The sequence below is a fragment of the Puma concolor genome, chromosome A2 (assembly GCF_028749965.1).
Source record: "Puma concolor isolate L17-30 chromosome A2, mPumCon1.1.hap2, whole genome shotgun sequence".
Classification (NCBI taxonomy): Eukaryota; Metazoa; Chordata; class Mammalia; order Carnivora; family Felidae; genus Puma; species Puma concolor.
In genome coordinates, this window is record NC_141668.1 from 13893769 (window position 1) to 13906492 (window position 12724).

At 47.3% G+C, this 12724-nt stretch overlaps 1 protein-coding gene across 3 annotated transcripts in view; it reads right to left on the reverse strand.

The window, feature by feature from the left end:
* Positions 1-12724, reverse strand: part of TMEM178B (transmembrane protein 178B) — a 366535-nt gene that overhangs the window by 19519 nt on the left and 334292 nt on the right. Inside the window, exon 4 of one of the 3 annotated variants that reach the window (XM_086688535.1) lies at positions 7907-8865. The exons of the other annotated variants lie outside the window; for them this stretch is intronic. Coding sequence (XP_086544661.1) covers positions 8783-8865 — 83 coding nt within the window. The 3' untranslated portion in view covers positions 7907-8782. Of the gene's footprint in view, positions 1-7906; positions 8866-12724 lie in introns of those variants that run through there. 3 annotated transcript variants of the gene reach the window in all.

The window sequence follows — 12724 nt, forward strand, 5'->3', positions numbered from 1 at the left end:
GTAAGGGCAAGTTGACTTGATTCTTCCTTTGGCCTCAATCACTACCTCCCCTTGAGGCTGCTCCTGAGTGTTCAGCACAGAAAAATCCTCTTTCTCTGTGCACCCACCGGCCCTCTGCTATGGCACCGGTCATCTGCCTGCACCACGGCCTGGGTGGCCCTTAAGGACAGGAGCCATCCATGTTTTTGTATGTATGTCCTGGGTGCTACCACATGACTAGCATTCAGTAGGCACTCAATTAATGTTTAGTGAGTTGAATTTAGTTTGTAAAGCAAATAATTAAGAAGTGCAATAGAGCTGTCTTCAAATATTTGAAGGACCTTTGGAGAAAGATGGTCCTGACTTTAACTTACGTTACTTTAGCAGAAAGGACCCAAGTCCAAAAAGTCAAAGTTTGGAGAAAACATATTAAGGTGTTTTTGTTTTGTTTTGTTTTGTTTTAGAGAGAGAGACCGCATAAACAGGGAATAGGGACAGAGGGAGAGACAGAATCTTAAGCAGACTCCATGCTCAGTGTGAAGCCTGATGTGGGACTCGATCCCATGACCCTGGGATCATGACATGAACTGAAATCAAGAGTTGGATGTTCAATGGACTGAACCAGCCAAGTGCCCCTAAGGTTTAAAATAAGGAAGAGCTGGGGTGTCTGGGTGGCTCTGTTGGCTGAACATCTGACTCTCGATTTTGACTCAGGTCATGATCTCAAGGTCGTGAGATTGGGCTGAGCTTGCTAAAGATTCTCTCTCTGCCCCACCCCCACTTGTGCGCATGCTCTCTTTTAAATGAAATAAGAGCAAAATGACAACAGGAGGAGCCAATAAGGAAGCGGCCCCCTGCTACCATGGAGACTTTGACCCAGAGGGGAGACAGGAAATTATCTAGATTTCTGCTCCCAGGATACTTATAATGAGGTGAGTGCCATCAAAATGGTACAAAGTGATGTCTGAGTTCAGAGGCAGAGTCTGGTTTTAGTGAAGCTGATTCAGAAAGTTTTACCCTATGACCCAGCAATAGCACTGCTAGGAATTTACCCAAGGGATACAGGAGTGCTGATGCATAGGGGCACTTGTACCCCAATGTTTATAGCAGCACTTTCAACAATAGCCAAATTATGGAAAGAGCCTAAGTGTCCATCAACTGATGAATGGATAAAGAAATTGTGGTTTATATACACAATGGAATACTACATGACAATGAGAAAGAATGAAATGTGGCCTTTTGTAGCAACGTAGATGGAACTGGAGAGTATTATGTTTAGTGAAATAAGTCATACAGAGAAAGACAGATTCCATGTTTTCACTCCTATGTGGATCCTGAGAAGCTTAACAGAAGACCGTGGGGGAGGGGAAGGAAAAAAAAGAAAAAGGTTAGAGAGGGAGGGAGTCAAAACATAGGAGACTCTTAAAAACTGAGAACTGAGGGTTGATGGGGGGTGGGAGGGAGGGAAGGGTGGGTGAGGGGTACTGAGGAGGGCACCTGTTGGGATGAGCACTGGGTGTTGTATGGAAACCAATTTGACAATAAATTTCATATTAAAAAAAAAGTTTCTAGAAGATGCTGAGTGCACACTGAGCCTCAAGGAAGTGGAGGCCATCGGCAGGCCTAGCAAGATGGCTTGGAGGTGGGCAACAGCAAGTGGTCTAGAGGAAGCCCAGGATATGTGGCTGAAATGGAGTCTGAGGCAAGACTGTGGTCAACGTTCAACTCCCGGCTGGTGCTGCCGACAGACATGGAGCCACAGAGAAAGCACGAGTGGGGGAGGGGCAAAGAGAGAGGGGGACAGAGGATCTGAAGCGGGCTCTATGCTGACAGCACAGAGCCCAATGTGGGGCTTGAGCTCACCTGAGTCCCTGGACACTCAACCAACTGAGCCACCCGGATGCCCCACAAGGTGTATTTTTAGAAAGGCAGAGTGGTGTAAAAGTTGAATTAAGTGGCAAGTAGAAGAGATAAACATCTATGTGATACTTTTCCTCTGCTAGATTGCTTTTCCTGTATACTATTTCATTTCATCCACACAAAAACCACAGAGGGTAGGCAGCTCTGTTTCAGTTTTACAGATGAGAAAATGGAGACTGGGAGTTTGGTGACTCAGTGGTGGGTCAGAGGTGTCCACCAAGGGCTGAGTGACCACCAAACGCTGCCTTAGTAAGAAGGGCCCCAGTGGCACTCGGGGAGTGGATGTGGATGAAAAAGCCACACAGAATACAGCACAGGAAATATTGGCAGATGTTGACAATTGCTGCTAAGGTACGGGTGACACTGCAAAAGTGAACAATGACTCAGAAGTGACTGGGAGACTCCCCGTGCCGAGGAAGGCAAGAAAAGCAGCTCATTTCATTAGGGGAAAGGAAAGGACAGAAGCTGATACTTGTCAGGCACCTGCAGTAAGCCGGGCACTTAACACAGAGGCCAGAAACATAAAGCACATGCATACCATACACAGAGAAAGTGCAAGTCTAGTCCTAGGCATGTTTGAGTGTCCAGAAGGGTGGAGATGTCCAGTGAACAGTTAGAAACACGAGGCTGGAGCTCAGAACAGGCCATTCCATACCATTTCCAGGCTCGTCTGTGCAGAGATCATTACCACTGCGTGAGGAGATACTGGTGCCAAGGAGGCATGTGTGTAGGGAAAAAGAAAAGAACACCGAAGGTCAGATTTACAGGTGAAGCAAAGAGCAAAGGAAGCAGAAAAGGCCCAGGAAAAAGGAAAAGTCATGAGTGTGCTGTCATGTAAGACAAGAGACGAGAGTCTGAAAACCAGAGACAGGTAAATCCACAGGAGCTCAGCAAGAGGAGGTTCAAGGATAGGTGACGGGCAGAACAGCCAGGAGGAAGCAGGTCTCCAAGAAAGCAGCTTCTGTGACATGGTGGGAACAGAAACCAGACTTCAAGAGATGAGGGAGGTTGGTGCAGAGCTATAGAAGTGATAAGATTATTCTTTTTGCTACATGAGCCCCAAGCTTTGTCTTTGGTCTCAGAGCATATGAAAAGGTAAGGCCCTCAGCCAAAGAGACTCATTTTCCTATTCCTCTAGGAAACATCCCTTGAACAGAATCAGGCTCATCTTTTCTGCACCCCGCCCCCCAGCCCCGCCAAGAACAGTAGTCTTCATCTACCATGACAAGAGGTCTGTATGGAGTCAGCTCTTACCCTATCAGGTGATGAGCTGCTGGAGGCTCATAAATGTGTCAACAACTTAATTTTGATTTGAGAGAGAGCACTGCATGGTAAGTACAAACCCAGGCTTCAGAGTTGAATAGATCTGAGGTGGAATCCTTGGTCTGGGAACTATGTGACTTCGGGCAAGGTACTTAAACTCTCTAAGCAAGCACTAGCAACTCCAAAGAAGGTAGAGCCGGTGATAAACTGAGCACAGATGAGTAAAAACGTAGGAAGTGTTATTATTACAGGCCGACCATGTTCATGTGTTCCACTCCTTAGTTACTTCTCAGCACAATCCTAGAAGGCAGGTACTATTTTGCAGATGGTGAAATTGAGGCTAACCTTCATCGCATCTGGACCTGATGCTACTGGTAACACTTTGGTAGTAGAAGTGACTCCCTTCATGGCTTCTCTACCCCTCTCTTCCTGTCTTGCCCCCCAACAAACACCTGCCTGCCACTGGTGGGGGGCAAAGAGGAGCCCTCCGCCTTGCTGGCAGGGGCAAGGAGGACCCCTGCGCCTCGGGTATAAACGAAGGCTTGCCAGGAAGCCTGCATCTGCCTTGCTGGGTAATTCCTCAGGCTGCTGTTTTGTCCCAGGTGGGCTCACCAAGTATCCTTCTCTTTAATTCCACGCGTCCCAGAAACAGAGAAAAAAGAGCGGGGATTAGTCTGAAGACCTTAGTTTAAGGTTCTACCATTTACTTAATCGCCTGGCCCTGTGCTTGTTTTGTGGTTCTCCAGGCCCAGTTCTACAAAATTAGGGCCGATGGGAAGATGCAAAGAAATAACGGTGGAACAAGATCTACCGAGGATATGGCAGAGATGCTCTGAAATGTGAGCTCTTCCCTTCCCCGGTCTGCCTCTTCCACCTGCCTCTGAAGGTGGTTTGAAGGTCCACTCAGACTATCCCCTCCCTTTGGAGCTCCGTGAACTGCAAGTGTCACCCAACTCATAAGTGACCCCCTTTCTGCCCTTTTCTGTGTGGCCAGCACCTCTTCCCTAAGAAGCTGGGTGGATAGATTGAAGTCTCCTTGTCTTCTTCGCTGCTGAAAATCCAGACACAGAATTCTTTTGTTTTTAACATTTTTCAATTTAAAGGTGTCTGTCATTAAAAGGAAAACAGCTCTATTATTACACTAATTGGCCTAGGTGTCTGATTCTTCTCAAAGATTGTGAGCAACCCCAGGACACTGAGTTTTGTTTTATCATCCACAGTGCCTAGAACCCTAGTACTTAGCGGGTACTTAACAACTGGTTGTTTATTTAATGAATAATTCACACTGAACGGGTTCTAATGGCTCATTAATGTGGCAATGGGCTCCCCTCTTTCACAGCCACATCTTGGACATCCTTGATCTTCTGATGGCTTCTATAGATAGGGAGAGTGTATTTTCCAAAGCCCAGGTCAAGACATGTGGTATGGGACAGGATCTGATAACAGGAAAGTGTATTTGAAATCAGGAGACTTCCAGAATGTCTGGGAGGTAGCACAGCTTCACACAGGCCCTCATTCTCCAATTATTTTATACTTGGGAATAAAATGCACATCATTACCCACCTGTCCCCCCCAAAGCCCAAGTTCTGTTAGGATGGAAAGGATTCCTTTACCCTCTCTGGGGCCATCTTCATAAACCCTTTCCAGAGCAATGCTTTAGGGCCTTTCTGGAATCACTTTCCCATTGGTATGCCCTAGGCCATCGCCAGCCCCCGCTAAGGTGCAGAGAGCTGAACAGTCCAGGCTTGTCAAGCCCCTCCCCATCCCATCCACAAGGGGCACGCTGCCCTGGGTTCACAGGTGTGCCTGCCCGCCCTGCCCCCCAGCTCACTGATCCAGGCCAGGTCAAGTCAGCTTTTGGGTCCCCAGAGAGCATGGGGACCCTAACTCCTGTGTTCACACAGTGCATTTCAGCCATCCAAGTAGTGGGGGTGACAAGATACCTGGGGGGGGGACAGAGCTCCCCTCCTCCCTTTCTTGGGTCTGGCTATTTCTGCTGCAGCTTCTCACCTGTCCTTAACCCCCCAGGGCAGGAGGGAGGAAATTCCTCATTTATATCTGCTCCTCCCTTTTGTTTCCCCAGGAGCAGCTTTTATGCCCACTAGGAGGGGTCTCTCCGTTTATTTCAGGAACCAGCATTTTTCTTTGATTTATGATTCATTTCAAGAGCCAGAGGCTTGCCTGACAAGTTCCCTTTCTCTGAAGCTTGCATACCTCTGTAAGAACATCCTAGAAGAGCCATAGGGATGGAAGCTTTTGAAGCTGCTTTAGAAATTACCTAAGTTTCCATGGCAATCAAGCACTGTGAAGTCACCACCACATTCTGGGTCTTTCTGTTTCCACCGAAAAGGCTGTTGGAGAAATCTGTTCTTTCTCAACAACCCTCCCCGCACCCCACCCCCATGCCACCTCAGTAATAGAGATGGTCTTCCAGCGACCCTGCCCTCTCTCTCTTCTCCTGCCTGCCCTTCCCCCATCCCATTCTTGTAACAGCCCATTGTCTGTAAGCAAAGACCCCCAATTCAGGGCAGCAATGTGATTATTTCTACCCCAGGAAAAACAGGGTCTTCTTACCATGATGGGAGGAGACCTTAGGACATCAGTCTCCTTACCTGACTCTGGACTATACTCATTGGATAACTCAGACATGCCTGAGCATGTCTGTGTCAGCAGAGGCAGGCCAGTCAGGAAGGAACCAGGCTGAAGAGAAATCACTCATTCTGAGTGAGACCCCCAATCGCCCACCCCATACTCAGCCTAGACACTGAACCAAAACCATGCCTTACTGTCTAGAGTAACCCAACTTTGCTATATTCCCTTGTCTCCTTTACACTTCTGGGTCTGTCCTGCCCACGTAGGATTAAAAAAAAATTTTTTTTAATGTTTTATTTATTTTTCAGAGACAGAGAGAGAGAGGAAGAGCAAGTGAGCAAGCACGTAAGGGGCAGAGAGAGAGGGAGACACAAGCAAGCTCCAGGCTCTGAGCTGTCAGCACAGAGCCTGATGTGGGGCTCAAACTCACAAACTGTGAGATCATGACCTGAGCTGAAGTCGGACACTTAACTGACTGAGCCACCCAGATGCCCTTTTACATTTAAAAAAAAAAGTTTACTTTTAAGAGAGCGAGCAAGCACGAGCGGGGGAGGGGCAGAGAGGGGGACAGAGGATCTGAAGCAGGCTCTGTCCTGATAGCAGTGAACCCGACATGGGGCTGGAACTCATGAACCTCAAGATCGACCTGAGCCGAAGGTGGAAGCTCAACCGACTGAGTCACGCAGGCACCCCCGTAACTGACTGGTTTTGATTATTCATTACAGGAACTTCACAAAAGATCCATCAACTTCCACTGAAAACATTGACAGTGTGGGCTCTTAAGATTTTTTCAACCCTGCTGTTTCCATCAATTCTAGACATCATCAGTATTTTCAACCAATCTCAATCAAACACCTGCACTGAAATAAAGGCCTTCAAGCAAACTTCTAATTCTCAATAAATTCTGCCCTTACCTTCCTGCTCTGAGACCCTCCCAGTTTTGCGAGGTGCTGTTGTCCCCTACTGCAGTAAGCAACAAATTCAGCTTAGTCTTACCAGCAGCAATGCTAGTTGTGTGGGCAATGCTTGGGGAGCCAGCTTTTGATTAAGGAAAGGGGAGCACATGTCTATGTGATTATTTGGTCATCAAAGAACAGGGGTGATTTTAAGCAAAGCAGAATTGGCCTGAAATTAGGGAAAACAAGGTACTATAAGCAGAAGAGAGGAAAGACCTGACTTCTCAAGACCTTCTGGAGCCCCTGAAGCAAAGGGTTGCCATGCCCGGGTCTCAGGGAGGGTGAGTGTGGGACAGTGATGGAGGCAGAGCTGGCTTCCTGGGCATGCAGCCCGCATAGTTGTGTGCTTGTTTTAATGCTCTGCTGTCACCATCTTGAAATTTGTAATGCTTAAATAAGGAGTCCAAGTTTTCATTTTGCATCAGGCCCCACAAATTATACAGCTGGTCCTGGTTGCGGGAGTGGGGGGAGGGGGATGCTTCCAGATGTGTGACAATGCAACATTTTCAGGGGCATGTGACAGTCCCCCTACTTTACCTGGCCACCCTGGGGCACAGACATCATGCCCCACTCACAGGAACTGCCATGGGAAGTTGAAGAAGCTCTAGCTATCAGCACCCCAGAAGGAAGCCACCTCACTGATAAAAGCCACATAATATCAAGTGATCACCTAGGGGAGAACCCCCAGGGCAATCTGTGAAATAGAAGGAAGGCCAGAATGAGGGATGATGCCCCCTCGATCTTCAAACCCATTAGCATTGCCTCCAAGGCCCTACATCTTCTCTGTTTGAGGGAATACCTCCATCTCACTCGGTTCCTGTTACAACGGTCCTCTTGCTTAACTTCCTTGGACCCACCAGGCTCATTTCCATCCCAAGTCCCTTGCATCTGCTGTGCTGTTTGCAAGGACTGATCCACCAAGTCTTTCCAGGAAGACTTCCATTCAATGGAAGAGGAAGACTTCCAGTGAAGGCTTGAGAGGCCTTCTGCCTACCCACTGCCCCCTTGTCTACAGCAATGCCCCATCACTCCCTTCCTCCCTCCCAGCTTTCTTTTTCTCCACAGAAACATCCCATCGTCTGGCAACATATTATATACTTACAGTACTTGCTTATCTGTCCCTCCAACAAGAATGTAAACTCCTTGAGGACTTTGCCTTATTCCCCACTCTAGCCCAAGTACATAAACAGTGTCTGTCACAAAGGCAATCAAAATTTATTGAATAAGTAAGGTGGTGATTAACCAGAGAGGCATGATCTGTTCAAGCAATTTTATCTTTATCATCCCATGGAATGTGTCTCTGCATGGCGCTGGCAGTGATGGGATAAGACTGTTCAGAGCAGTGTGTCATTGAAGGTGGCTGTTTAAAAAAAAAGTAGCTAAAACAATAATATCTCAAAATTTTTTTGAGAACAGCACTAGGAATTGTCCTAAGCCCTTCACATGAGTGAACTCTAGAATTCTCACAACTGCTATGCTTCTGGTAGGTACCATCATTAGTCCTCTTTACAGATGAGAAAGTTGAAGCAATACATGAAAGGTGGTTAAGTAACTTTCGTAAGTCACAAGGCCAGTCCAAGGCTCCGTTAGTCCTGGACTAGTTTTTCATGACAAAACTATAATTTTCCCTTTTAGTTGCATGATTCTACTTCCTGAACAAAGAAAACTTTAGTTTGGTGGCGGGGAATGGAAGGAAGGTAGCTCACGGTCACATGTGCACAGGGACATCCAAGAGACGAAGGTTGGTTCCTCCCATGAGATCTCATAGATACCTTCACCGTCCACCCTACTCTCCACCTCCTTCTAGGGTCTGCTTTCTGTCTTAGCATTCCCTTCCGGGAATTTAATGACAAAGCTTCCCCTGGTTCTGGAGACTATGTAGCACCGTGGCTTTGCTGAGTGTTTGGTGGGCAGGTTGTAGGCATCCTGGTACGGCCTTTACTGACCAGACTTGGGTTTACAGGACCAAGGCTGCTTACTAGTCTCCTCTGAAGTGCAAATCTATAATGGAGGCAGGTCCCCTTGGGTGGCAAGGACGGAACTCCTTCAGATTTTTTCCAGCTGGAACTCCTTCAGATCTGTTCCAGTTCTTCAGGTGAAAGTGAAGCCCTTCTGTTGCCTGGGCTGCTGGAGTGATTAATCCTGGCCACTCGTTCTACATTAGGTAAATGTGTAGGTTATTTCTTAATCCCCCTGGCAATGTGTCTCCTCCCTCAAATGTCTTTGTTGTGAATGTAATTATCAAATGCTAATAAATATTCAAATATGCACCTTCCAAAAGGCAAGATTTATTCCAGGGTATGAAGTAGTTTGTGAATCTCTGCTCAGGATTTTATAGGAAATGTTGTAAGACAAAAAGCCAAGAGGAGAGTTGTGATGATCTAGTGAAATCTCACATGAACCTATAAAAGCAGTTTCGCAGGGTAAGTAGATGGGTTTTATGCCCTTGTTTGGTCACGGTAGATTATAGATACTTCTCTGCCTATTAGAATGGACTTCACTTAGGGCATACATATAACAGTAACAGCTACCGTTTACTGAGGGTTTTATAAGCTTTGCAGCATGGTAAGTCATTGAGTTACTGAATTTACTCTCTCCTCCAACTCAGAATATCTAATTTATATGGTCTCCCTCTTCTTACCCGTGAGTCATGAAGTAATAACCCACGGTCAGGAAGTTGGAGGCACGGTGCCTCTGGGACTTATAGAGGTGCAGTCCTAGCCACGTTTCTAAGTAGTGCTGGAACTAGGAGTGACAGTGGGGAGAGGCTGATGGGAGCCCTGGATGTTGTTGTACTTTGTGGGCATCCCCCAAATCACGTCATCACCTAATGGCCATAGTCCCCCAGGAAAAACACCTATTGCCTCGGACTTTCCATTTTAGGCTTGTAAGTTCTCAGAATTGCTGGGCCTTTATCAAGGTTTTTGTCTATCAGAAGAGGAGTATCTGGGGGTTAGCTGTACAGCTGAACCGCTTTCCGGTGAGCCTAGTGGAAGGGGTGACATCTGGCCTCGTTGGTGTGCCAACCACTGCAATCACTCAAACTTGATAGCTCGAGCTCCTTCAGGGCATTCTCTTCGCTCCCCTCGACTGACTGGGAAGGTAGAAAAGGCCACACTGGTCACAGGTGGTAGGAAAAGACCTTTAACGATTTCCTTTTCCCATTACCACCTGTGCCCTCCATTCTGGCCATGATCTCCTCCAGATGCGCCTTTGTGCTTTGAGAAAGGAAGAATAGAAAGGGAATGGAGTGAGATTCTGGGACTGGAACCCGCATAGAAGCACAGCCTGGAGCCGTGCCAGGGTGGGAAGACGGGTGCGGGGCCCGGGGTCACGTGGACCTTCAACACGGAGCCGAAAGCCCATGCAGCAGGATGAACTTCTGTCACAGGCCAGCTCTGGCTCCAGTGCTGCAGTTCACTAGCTGGGGGGCCTGGGACAAATGACACAACTACTCTGATCTAGAGACACAGACGGTGGATGGCAGTGGGTGGTCTCTAAAGTTCCTTCCATTCTTGGCACTCTTGAGCCCCCATTAAAGACAAAGCGCTTCATGAATTCAAGTACAATTCATACCCTACTTCCAAAGGGAATTTAAGACATTTTATAACAGAAGTATAGAGACCTTGGGACTGTTCAAATAAATAGAGAAAGAGGATAAGGAATCCCCCAGAGGGGGAGCAGATTAGACCAGGAACGGAAAATAAGGCAGCGTACTTTTTCAAGGATAGCTGTTCCACTGAGACAAAATACTTTCTCTCTGTTACACACAATTCATTTTTGCAATGCACGCATTCAAAAGATATTTGAGAGTGCAGACGCTGTTCTCAACTTGGGGGATACCTTAGAGAACAAGGTGAGCAAGGTTCTGGAGCTTACATGTTAAGTGGGGGAGAGAGGCAATGAACAAACACACTGCAGACACCTAGGGCCCAGATCTTGGTGTCTAATACCATTGTCCAATAAAAGGAACCAGGGCTCCTTGGAGAAATGGCTCATCCTAAGTCTGGGCAGGAAACATAGATGAGCCTGGAGTACCTTGTGGTATGCCAAAAAGTAACAGGGGCTCAAAAACCCCCTCAAAACAAGACAACAACCAAAACCCACATTGATGTCAAAGAGGCACAGGGCCACCTGAAAGAGTTCCCAATGGCCAAAGCTGAAGCTGGGGCACTAAAACAAATCTAGAATTGGATTATAAACCAAAGTAAAAAATTAATATCCACAAGTCCACACTGATATAAATAAATGACTGGATCAATTTATAAATGGAAAAGAGAGGGACGCTTGGGTGGCTCAGTCAGTTAAGCGTCCGACTTCGGCCCAGGTCATGATCTTACAGTGTGTGGGTTCAAGCCCTGCATCGGGCTCTGTGCTGACATCTTGGAGCCTGGAGCCTGCTTCGGATTCTGTGTCTCCCTCTTTCTCTGCCCCTCCCCCACTCACTCTCTGTCTCTTTCTCAAAAATAAACAAATATTTAAAAATTTTTTTTAAATTGAAAAAATTTTCAAGTGGGGAAGAGAGGCAAATCTCCCTTAGAGAAGAATTCCAAATAACATAAGTAAATACTCCGCCCTAAAGGAGAGGGAGTTGAACTCTCCAGTCCTCAGGGATGGGCTGTGCCTGGTGACATCCTTCCAAAGAGAAGAGTATGGACAGAGGGAAAAGAGAGTAACTCTGCAGTAGAGAAACCCACACACATGACTTCAACCGGGTGATCAGGGGCAGTGTCACGAATCACGTGGGCAGGTTGTACTTGTAACACGATGTGATGGAATGACACTTGACCTCTGCCCTTCTTCCTCCCAAACCCACTACTTGGCCTAATCACGCACAAAAATCAGGCAAGTTCCAGCAGAGGGGCCAGACTGCTCTATGGATGGGCAGGGCTCTGCGGAATTGCTGAGGTCATTAAAACAAGGACAGTCTGAGAAATGACTCCAGCCCCAGGGAGCCTAAGGAGATGTGACAACTAGATGGATAGATATCAGGTAAAAACCTAGAGAATCTGAATAAACTGTGGACATCCGTTAATAATAATTTATCAATATTTATTAATTATAACAGACTGTGCTAATGCAAGATGTTAATAGTAATGGAAACCATGCGCAGGGGCAGAGGGTAATATGGGAACTCTCTTTACTGTCTGCTCCATTTTTCTGTAAATCTAAAATTATAAATCTAAAAAATGGATCTATTAAAACAAAAAAGGGGATCTGAAGGTCTGAGAGGGAGGAAGTCCGGGCCTCTCTCCTGCTGGCCCCGAATATGCAAGCTTCCTAGAATTCTGTAGCTGCAGGGAAATGAATCCCACCCACAACACTGTGAACCCTGGAAGAGGACCCTGGGCTCAGAGGAGACCAGAGCCCCTGCTACAGACACCTTGACTGCCGTTTTGTGAGTCCCAGAGCCGAGAGCCCAGTTAAGCTGTGCTTGAAATTCTGATCTGTAAAAACTGTGAGACAATACATGTTTGCTTTAAGCTGCTAAAAAACAAACAAAAAAACTGAAACCATGACACAACAACAAACATTTCAGAAAGCCCTGAGTGTGCCGTAGAAAGTTGAATTAATGAAAATGTAGAGAGTGACTAGGTGGCGCCATGAATTTGGGCGGTCAAGGAAGCCCCTTCTTGGGGTGACTTTTAAGCTGGAGTCTGAGTCCGAGGAAGGAGCCAGCCAGGAGGCCCGTGCAGGGGGGACGCCGTGAGCAAAGGCGGCAGTCAGCCCAGGGCCTTGCAGCGAAGCCCTGTGTGCTCCAGGAAAGGCAGCCGGGCGGCTGGACTGACCTGAAAGCAGGCAAGGGAGGGCTGGGGGGATAGTATGAGCCAGATGACAAGGGGCTTCCATTAAGGACAGAATGTCTGGTTGCCCCTAGGATTCATATGTGGTGATATTACCCCTGAGGTGATAGAATTAGGAGGCGGCGATTTGGGGACATGATTAGGTCACAAGGGTGGTGTCCTCATGACTGGGATCAGCGGTCTCATGCAAGAGGCCCCACGGAGCCCCCC